Source organism: Drosophila serrata, unplaced genomic scaffold (assembly GCF_035046125.1).
Source record: "Drosophila serrata isolate PLE 108 unplaced genomic scaffold, ASM3504612v1 contig_110, whole genome shotgun sequence".
NCBI classification, from domain to species: domain Eukaryota; kingdom Metazoa; phylum Arthropoda; class Insecta; order Diptera; family Drosophilidae; genus Drosophila; species Drosophila serrata.
Window position 1 is genome coordinate 320,365 of NW_028257008.1, and position 10,553 is coordinate 330,917.

The 10,553-nt window shown below is 47.2% G+C and overlaps 1 protein-coding gene across 2 annotated transcripts in view; it reads left to right on the plus strand.

The window, feature by feature from the left end:
* Positions 1-10,051, plus strand: part of ss (aryl hydrocarbon receptor spineless) — a 33,656-nt gene extending 23,605 nt beyond the window's left edge. Inside the window, exons 5-9 of one of the 2 annotated variants that reach the window (XM_020944099.2) lie at positions 4,272-4,361; positions 5,787-6,291; positions 6,367-7,190; positions 7,268-8,053; positions 8,380-10,051. In XM_020944099.2, coding sequence (XP_020799758.2) covers positions 4,272-4,361; positions 5,787-6,291; positions 6,367-7,190; positions 7,268-8,053; positions 8,380-8,943 — 2,769 coding nt within the window. In that variant the 3' untranslated portion in view covers positions 8,944-10,051. The remainder of the gene's footprint in view (positions 1-4,271; positions 4,362-5,786; positions 6,292-6,366; positions 7,191-7,267; positions 8,054-8,379) is intronic. The other variant, XM_086841202.1, reaches the window with a different exon arrangement.
* The last annotated feature ends 502 nt before the right edge of the window (positions 10,052-10,553 follow it).

Genomic DNA, 10,553 nt, shown 5'->3' on the forward strand with positions numbered 1-10,553 from the left:
GCTAAACATAGCTGAAGCCCCCAACTCAATACACTAATTATTTCGCTAATTTTCAAGTCTAAATATGCATTATCCAACTGATGGTGTAGATAGGTAGGTAGGTTTTGCCACGATTTCTCTACAATTAATAAGCAGTTATCAAGCAGCAGGTGCATTGCCAAAGTGGAGCAAACATAAAAACATTATGCATTTCAAGTTTATGTGCCAAAATACTCCAATTAAATTGTCGCAAAGAGCCAAGCGCACTCCCTCGTCAGCCGAACGGCCCTCGCCTTGGGGGCAGTTGCATGTTTTTGCTGAATTAAAAAGTGCATGTGCCGCCGCTGCTGTATTTGTTTGTTGCAGTGTCCGAGGCGCCAACATATGCACTTGTCACAGTCATGACAGTTTAATTTAATGCGCACATAGCTCACCGGGCACTGGAGCAGCCGGTGGCCACCGGCGATGGTGATGGTGACCCACCTTCTCCTCCTCGCCAGACAGACACACGCAATTGTGCAACATGCACTTGCACTTCCAGTCGGGCCGTCTTTTTCTTTTACTATTTTGTTGTTTTTGTTTTTTTTTTTGGCTTGCACACACTCCACAGTTGCACAATTCAATGTCAAAGTCTAACCACCCGCCAGAGTTTGGTATGCAACACTGACTGACACACACACACACACTGGCGTTGCAAGTTGCAGTTTCGTGCTGCATTACGTATACGCAGGGTGGCCCGGGGGCCACTGGCTTTTGGCGAATTTGAATGCAAGCCAAAAAAAGCTACCCCTTCCTGACTGCAGCTAATTGTCGAGCTCAAAACTGCACAATTGTGCATTTCCGTGCATATTTTTAGTCTGTCTCAAGTGGGAAAGTTGCCTTAGTTCTAGGCAGGTGAGACAAGGGGGGGGGGTTAGGTGTGCATATTTAGTTTTAATACCTCGGGTATTTGTTACCTGTTGCCCCGTGAAGTTTTACTTTTTGCTGCAGCTGTTGCCGCCGCTGCTTTTTCCTTTTGCCGTTTTCTGTTTATTATGGGTCACATATTATCATTAGAAAATGGCGTTTTGTCACGCAGCTTACTCGAGGGCTGCTAACACATACATACACTTGGGCAGCATTTAATTGTCTTCCGTTTTCACTGAAAGTAAAACACTTTCAACACTTTGCCCGCCGCTGCTGCTTCTGCTGCTGCAAATGAACCCAACTTTCCATGCAACAGTTTTAGGCGGCAGATCCGCCGCAGATATTAACCGGACCGGGGGAACCTACATACCTCTGGGGGTGGGCTTTATTAAGCAATTATATGGACGAGTATGGGCAAATTGGCCAAACTAGAGAGATGGCTAGCAAGAGGCTTGGCATCTGGCTAGGAAATGGTAAAATAATCGCCGCCAACTTATCAAATCTCTCGGAAAAAAAAACACTGAAGTGCAACACACGTCGGCGAGCGTCGGGGAAGGGAACCCAGATATACCATATACCATACAGCCTCTCTATGGAGACGGGCGTGTATTATTAAAATCGCATTAGAAGACGCCGCGGACGCAGACGAGCTTGTCTAAATTGTGGCAGCGGGAGTGAAAGAGAGCGGTAATGCCGTTGCCGTAATTGGTGGGAAAGAGACGGGCGAGAGAAACAATTAGACTGTGGGGAGAAATCTTTCTTGGCCGCATAAAAAGATAAAATGCCGCAAGAAATGAAAAGAGAACGGCAAAAAGCTGTACAAAGAAAGATAATAAGAAAACAAACGAAACAGGACCTAAGGGGGAAGAACGAAGAATTAAATACTCTCTAAATAAATAAAATAAATTATTGTACAGACGGCTTATTTTAATAACTAAACATTTAGAAACAAAGCATAAGGAGTTCTAACAAACTTGATGTGATTACATGTACTAAATACATTAGTTTTATTTAATTTAAGCTCACCTTTTTAATTTTACTTAACTAAATGCTTAAATTAAAATTTTTAGTAAAAGACGCTGACATCTTTATAACCTTTTTAGGGTATTATTATTTTATTCAGAAGCTCGTATCGTTTGAAGGAACCATTTCCGACCCTATAAATAATATATATAATAACAGGAGAATCATTCTAGCTGGTCAAAACATACATTTTATAAATGTAGTATGCAGATTTGTTAGCTTCTTAAAAACTAGCATTAAAACACTTTCCGAATTAAAATTTGTGAATTTTTGGCTTAGATATGAGCTTCTTAAAGTTTGGTTAAAAAAAAAATATCATATTAAACATTAGAGGCGAAAAATGCGAATATTTTAAACTTAGTTATAATCTATTTCCGATAAGATCATATAATTTAATTGTAAATTGATCGGATATATAAAGTTCAGCTTTCAGAAGTTTGTTAGGGTTAAAATAGAAAGACCTCAAATAGCATTGTTTTGTTTAAACCAAGTATGAGATCATTAAAGTATGAGGAGTAATAAGATGCTTGGCTAACTTTTAATATTTGTATATTGATAACTCGTATTATTTATCACCTTTGCCATGTCAAAATAATGCAGATCTTTGAAGGTTGTAGTTCCCAGCAGACAGGGAGGAAGTCTATCTAAAACAAACTTATATTCAATCCTTCTGAAGGCAGAAAGTCCGTTAAGATATCTGCTCACAGCTTCCGAGCAGAGTATGTACATATATAGGATTGTGGTAATATCCGTTTGCATCTCCTTCTCCCAGCGGCTACCGTTGGAGAGATCTTTACCAGATTATTGATGCTCGACCGGACCGCTCGCCTGATGACAATCCATGCGGCGAAGGCGAATGCCGGGGCCACATCCTTCGCGGGCTGTTGATGCGTTTTAAATGATGACGCCACTTAGCATTTATGTCGGCTAATGCCAACTCTGGGCGAAGGAAGGAGCGGGCTACCCGCTGCTCCTCCAGCCGGAGGATCGGCTGGCCAATCCAGCTCCAGAGCGCCGCGGCTGCTCTGTAATTAGCAGCAATCGCGCACATTTTTCTCCGAGCCAAAAGAGGGGAAAACTTCCTTTTCGATGCGGCTGTGCGATGTGGTGGCTGCAAATTGATATTTAAATACGCCCGTATTAATTACGCACCGTGTGTTTTTTTGTTTTGGCTTTATTAATTACGACCGCACCGCCACGGAGGCACTAATGGAGAATTGGCAAATTTGTCTTTCGATGCGGCCAATGCCGGTTTTTCGTTTCGGACTCCGTTCGGCGGGTTTCCCTCCCATTTTCACTTCACACCATGACGCGGACGCGTTCCGTTAGCTCTGGCCGAGATCTGGCCATTGGGAATCGCATGCGTCGCCGCCATTAGCAGGCCATAAAGGCCGACTTTAAAATGCAATCAAAAACAATAATGCGCCAAATAATAAACAAAACAATGAAAGGCATTACAACTTTTGCATGCTTCGCTCACCGCCTTCAGGTTCGCATTTCGTTTTCTTGTTAGCAGCTCCGAGTCAGCGCTCTGGAGAATCTTTGGCGGGGCACATCCGAATAGATAATGACAATGGCTCATCTGGGGGGAGTCAAGGGAGCCAAGGGAGGGGCAACTGGACGGGCATGGAACCTGCAATTACAGCGCAGAATCGACCGAAATCTACCCATGCCACCCCGCATCCTCCTTGTCCAGTTGAAACCCATTGATTTAATTGCCGGCCATTTCCTGGTTGTGTTTGATGTGGAACTCCAGCTCCGACTGGGATCGGGACAGGGGATGTACACACACACTGGCGGCGACCTGTGGCTTGGATGAAATGAGCCGCTTAAGCGCTGATTACGCTTTTTCCCCCACAACCAAGCGCCGCCATTGAGGTTGCTATCTCCACCTCCTGGTCCCGGCGAGGCGGAGTTCATTCAAGCAGAGGCTAACCTGTACGGGTCAATGGATAAAAGCTGGGCTTAATCTTGAGAATACATACTAGACTACTTCCCTCTTTTGTGATTTAAAATATATTTTATATACCTACAAGTTGGAGCTATTTATTTAGTTTAATTATAAATTAATATGGATTCCCTAGCTTACTGATTTCTCACGGTGCATTAAATCTCTGCCGGCTGCCATGATGGATAACATTTCATTCACCAAATATGACGAGACCTGGCAGCTACTGTAATTACACCTTTGCCAGCCCATCATCCATTCCATCTTATCCCATCCCAAAAATATTCATTCATCTAGCTATTGATTCTGGGTTTCTAGCCACTTGTCTCTGGAGCAGCAGAAACAAAAATTTAATTCATAGTTTTGATTTAATTTTGACCCGTCGTCTTTCTTTCTCTTGACTCTTTCTTTGCAGGCCCTAAATGGATTTCTAATGATACTGACATGCGAAGGCGAAGTCTTCTTTGCCACGCACAGCATCGAGAGCTATTTGGGATTTCATCAGGTAAGTGCCACCAGCCAGCCAATCCCTGTCCCTCCTCCAGAGTCGGGTTCTCTTTCACTCCTGGTCCGTACATTTGATTGATTTTAATTGCCGGGGCTTCTGTGATGTTTGGTTTTTGGGTCAATCTCTGGCATGCGGAAGCAGTCCGAGACAGGGAAGTCTTTGGCCCAGAATAGGTACAGAGATACAACAATTTCAAGTCTCTGCAGGGTCACTTAGAGAACAAACTTAATGAGGGAAGACTAGGTAGAGATATACTATCATAGTTTTTTAACACCTAGATTTTTCCTATACATAGCACAATAACTGAGGTATATAATGTCTGAAAGATATGGGTCCATCCTTTATTTAGAATAAATAAATATAGTTATTTCATGTTTAGGTAGTAAGTAAAAGCATTTAAATCAAACTGTTATAAGCGGAAGCAGAAAGCCACAGTACCTTAAATGGTTTTAAACATATTTAAACATTTCACTGACCCATTGTACCCTTTCAGGGTATTATAGTTAGATTTCTGTCTTGTTCAATTCCTTGTATATACTATATATACATTTATTTTTGGTCCAATCTGTGGTATGCGGAAAGAGTCCAGTTCAGGCAATGAGAACTCAAATAAAAGCAAACATAATAACCTGATTCCCGAATACCCTGACCCAAATACGCATCCACAGATGGGTCTCCAATCTGGCAGCAAAGTGGTCTGGCTCCGCGTTCTCCTTGGGAGAAGGGTGCGCGGACCTGAATCGATTCGCGGACTCCGACAGATCGTAAATTAAAATCAGATTGCGCAATCGCCGGGAATCTCCTCCTGCCATCCCCAATCCCAGTGGAAGTGGTGGCAGTGGTGGGGCGTGGCCAGATTGATTCCGATGCCGATGCCGATGCCGATGTGGGCATCCCGATTTGAATTCGGTCTGCTTCGGCAGCATGTTTGGCCTGGGCTGGCAGGTACACCTCCATTGTAGTTTTTGCCTACTTTATTGTCGAATGGAAATTGAAATTGCAGTTAGCATCCGCCCGTGTTGTTCCTTTTAATTTAGTTGTAAATGTGTAAAGCGGCACTTGCCACGCCCCGTTTGGCAGCTCAATTAAAAGCGTAGCTGCTGCCCGGCTGGCGTTTGCCTTAGCTTTCGACTTCGCCTTCGAGTTCGAGTTGGCTTTGTTTGCTTTTGGGCCGCAGATAGAAGGGGGAATCCCTTGGAGCCCCCATGCCCGCCTTAGCTCCTGGCGCGTGCAGAATTTATGTCTCAATTTGTGGCCAACATGGGGCGCATTTTCAATTTGCGCGCATTTTGATTTATACGCCCCGAATTCCCTGGGCTAAAGAGAGAGCAGCGGCGAGAGCTAAATCATTGAGAGAGATCCCACCGAAGGTGACTGACCCCTGACCGACTTCATCTCCATCTCTGTGTTTCCATTCCGCAGTCGGACATCGTCCACCAGTCGGTGTACGAGCTGGTGCATTCGGAGGACCGTGAGGAGCTGCAGCGCCAGCTGCTATGGAACAGCTTCCTGCCCGCCGACATGTCCAGCATGCAGCTGGCGGAGACCCTGGCGCCAGACAAGGCGCTCTACCTGGAGCGCAGCTTCACCGTCCGCTTCCGCTGCTTGCTGGACAACACGAGCGGCTTCCTTCGCCTGGACATCCGCGGAAGAATCAAGGTGCTGCACGGCCAAAACCGCAAGACGGAGGAGCCACCGCTGGCCCTCTTCGCCTACTGCACACCCTTTGGGCCGCCCAGTTTGCTAGAGATTCCGCACAAGGAGAACATGTTCAAGTCCAAGCACAAGCTGGACTTCTCGTTGGTGTCCATGGATCAGCGCGGCAAGCACATCCTTGGCTATGCGGACGCCGAACTGGTCAACATGGGCGGCTACGACCTGGTCCACTATGATGACCTGGCTTACGTGGCCAGCGCCCATCAGGAGCGTAAGTATTAACCACAAATCGGAGTGGCACTTGGCTAAAACATCTAAATAACTAACCCACAATAATCCTTTGCAGTTCTGAAGACGGGTGCCTCTGGCATGATTGCGTACCGCTATCAGAAGAAGGACGGCGAGTGGCAATGGCTGCAGACGAGCTCCCGATTGGTGTACAAGAACTCCAAGCCGGATTTTGTCATCTGCACGCACCGGCAGCTGATGGACGAGGAGGGTCACGACCTGCTGGGCAAGCGGACGATGGACTTCAAGGTCAGCTATCTAGACACGGGTCTGGCGTCCACCTACTTCTCCGAGGCGGATCAGCTGGTGGTACCGCCTAGTGCCTCACCCACGGCCCACTCCCTGCCGCCGCCGGTGACACCAACGCGACCCAATCGTCGCTATAAGACGCAGTTGCGCGACTTCCTCTCCACGTGCCGCAGCAAGCGCAAGTTGCAGCAGCAGCAACAGCAACAGCAGACGCAGCAGAACTCGCCGCTGGGCGGCCAGGTGGGATCTCCTGCTCCAGCAGTGGCCGTGGAATACCTGCCCGATCCGGCGGCGGCCGTGGCTGCCGCCTACTCCAACCTGAATCCCATGTACACGACCTCGCCGTACGCGAGTGCTGCGGACAACCTCTACATGGGCAGCTCCATGCCGGCCAATGCCTTCTATCCGGTCAGCGAGAACCTCTTCCACCAGTACCGGCTGCAGGGTGCCGTCGGTGGCTACTACACGGACTATCCGCATTCTGGAGCCCCGGCCTCGGCGTATGTGGCCAATGGCTTCCTCTCCTACGACGGTTATGCCATCGCCTCCAAGGCGGAGGACAAATGGCAGGAGACCGGCAAGTACTACAGTGGCTATAGCAGCGGCTACGGCAGTCCCACGTCCACGCCACAGGTGAGAAGATCACTCGTTCTCCAGTTCTCGACTGCATTTCGACTAATCACTTTTCCCTGTCAATCTCATTCTCACAGCAAATTCCACTGAAAACGCCCAAGTCTTCACCGCAGGTAATGGAGGTCATCTCCTGCTCCTCGGATGGACCCTCGCCCGTGAGTGGAGCTACGCCCAATGGTGCTGCCAGTGCCACGCCCAAAGTGGAGCTGTCGGCAACAACAGTAGCTGCAGCTGCTGGCCAGGATCCCTATGAAAGACAGACGGTCCTGATGTGGGGCACCACTCACTCGAGCGGGGTGCCACTGAACAGTTTGCAGGGAGGACGGACTGCGTCCGGTAATCCTGGTTCCCCGCAGCGGGTGACGCCGCTTACCAACGGACTGGGTTACGGCAATGCCAATAACAACAATGAGCACGAACCGGCAACGGCGGCCAAGTGGAATGGGACAAAGGAGCTGCCGGGGAAATCGGCAAGCGCCAGTACTCCTGAGAGCTACCAGCTGCAGCATGACGACTCTGGCCTATACTCCGCCTCCTCGCACACAACCTCGCCACAGCAGCAGCAGCAGCAGCAGCAACAGCAACAACAGCAGCAGCAGCAACAGCAGTCGCAGCGCGGAGTTGGTGCCAATGTTAGCGCTCCCAGCAGCTCCCTAACGCACCCAGTAGCAGTCACGGGCACGGGCACCAGCACGGGCACAGATCACCAGGCGGTGCATCCACCCAGCTGCCACCAGCAACAGCAGCAGCAGCAACAGCAACAACAGCAGCATCATCACGCCCACCCGCATCCGCACTCGCATCATCATCACCACCATCACCATCACCATGAGGCGGCGGCGGCGCATCAGCACGGCAGCGAGGTATGGACGCCCGCCTCCTACACGCAGTACTCGCAGTACTTCACGTACCATCATCCTCATCCGCATTCGCATTCGCACCCGCACCACCCGTCGGCTGGCGGCGGTGGCCACGTTCCGGCCCAGTCGCACCACCTGCACCACGGCCACCGCTAGAAGGCGAATAGATTGCACCAGTAATGAAGCACCCAATCCACTCTGTACTCCGTAATCTGTACTCCGTACACCACACACTCTTCGACACCGACACTATAGAACACCCACCTCACACCACAGTGCACCTATGTGTGCTCTATCGCCTGACTACTAACCATAACGATCCTCCCTAGATCATACTCACCAACCATCAGCAGCAGCAGCAGCAGCAGCAACAGCAGCAATCGCTGGCCACCGGCTATCCCCTGCACCACCAGCTAGTGGGAGCAGGACCAGATTCGTCACCGCCGCCACCGCCAGCGTTGTCCCGCTCCCCCACAGTCCTGCCGGCTGTGAGCAGCCTGCTCAATGGAGCAGCAGTGGCAGCGTCCACGGGATCAGTGTCCGATGGAATGCCAACTTATCAGCAGGTGGCCATTGTGTCCGCTGCTCCGCTGGTCATCTGTGCTGACGAGGTGGGCGGCATCGGGCGCAAGGCGATGAAGCAGCAGTCGTCCCTCCAGCAGCATCAGCAACACCAGCAGCAGCACTCTACCCTGCAGCAGCAGCACCAGCATGCGATATACCAGCAGCAGCACTCGCATCATCATACGCAGCACCATCAGTTGCTGTATCCGGCTAATATTACGGCGCACACAGCGCTGGCCTATGCCCCGCCGCCGGTGGGTGGCGCCTATGCCGATGGCAGTCCGCTGCTCTCCTTCTCGGAGGTGACCAACACACTGCTGAACCAGTGAGGGGCAGCCGGAGGAGAGCACACAACAACCATGTTCAACAGTTTTGCCAAAATGTGGACTATGACTATCTTATCTTCCATACAATCCGAATCCAGCACCACCACGGCAATGCCTGGATGCTGCTTCATCCACCCATTCCTTGGTTCCGATTCTCGCAGAGGCCGCAGCAGAGAAGATTTCTATTTATTTTACTGTGATAATTTATAAATACATTGTGTATGAACAAATCCGAAATAACCGTGCAGCAGCAGCAGCAGCAGCCTAAACCAGCACAAAGTTACGAGGAGAGTCTCCGCTGATACGGAGCACTCCTTAGATGAGGTGGAGACTCGACTCGAAACTATTCACTTTCAGTTGTAGTTACAACCAAAGATTTCTCTAACTTATACGTATCATTTTAGCATAATACGATGGCTCCGGTTTGAGGCGCCAAACTTTAGTTACATTTCAGTTACACTCGCTAACACAGAGTACGGAATGAATAAATGCCTAAGTAGTTGCTTTTAAGAGAGAGTGCTTAAGTAGAACGTAAGAGAATAACAGATGCTTGTATCCATATTTAATTAATTGAACCTCTAGACGTAATGAGTAAGGCAAGTTAAAGTAATTTCATCATGATTCCTATCGCCTAGCAAGTAATTAAATTATAACCCATAAGCGGATATATCCGTATATTACTGTATTGTATGTTTAAAGTTTTCTCAAAAATTTCTAGTCGCCCGCATAAAAATCTTTACTTATAAATTAAACAATTACCTAAAAATAATAAATATATACTCTGATGGTATACAAATTTGGAATTCGTCAGTTGTCAGGCCATGCTGTAGGTAGTCTGTACTACCTGGTATGATGATAATCGAGTTTTGATAACACGCGATGGATAAATAAGCTATCAAAATTACTGCATTATATTCTAGAATCTAGATGATTGTGTTTCCAAGAAAAAAAAACAAGATGTAGATAAAATAACTCAGCTAATCAACGGAAAAATCATATGAAATTTCAATTATATAAATTTATAAAAACAAACAAACCAAGTGCATGTACAGCACGTCTATCCAAAACAATCAGAGCGAAATAAATTTAGAAATTAATCAAATTAAATAAAGGTGTTTTAATGTATTTACTTTACGCAAAGGGGATGCTTTTTCTTTATTTTATTTTTAAGAAAATCTCTTCCTCCTTAGAGGGCCACTGACCATAATCTACTTATGTTTTTGATATCCTTGTGGAGCATGATAATTTAAGTCAGACTATTTTTCCTCTGTGAAGGACACATTTTCGACCCTATAAATCATATACATATATTCTTGATCGGCATCAAAGGAGAATCATTCTAGCCATGTGCGGTCAAAACAAATTTTCGAGATTTTTTCAAAAATTGAAGAAATGATAATGATAAAATGATAAATTCAATTTTTTAAAATTGTAAATTGAGTATGAAGATTTGTAAATCTAATAAAAATGTACATAAAACCGTTTTTCGAATTAAAATTAATGAATTTTTGGCTTACTAATGAAAATTTTAAAATTCGATTTTCCGCGTAAAATGGTCGAATAAAAATGTGGCTAAATATTGATTCAAGGAAGGCAGACATTTGAAGCTGAGC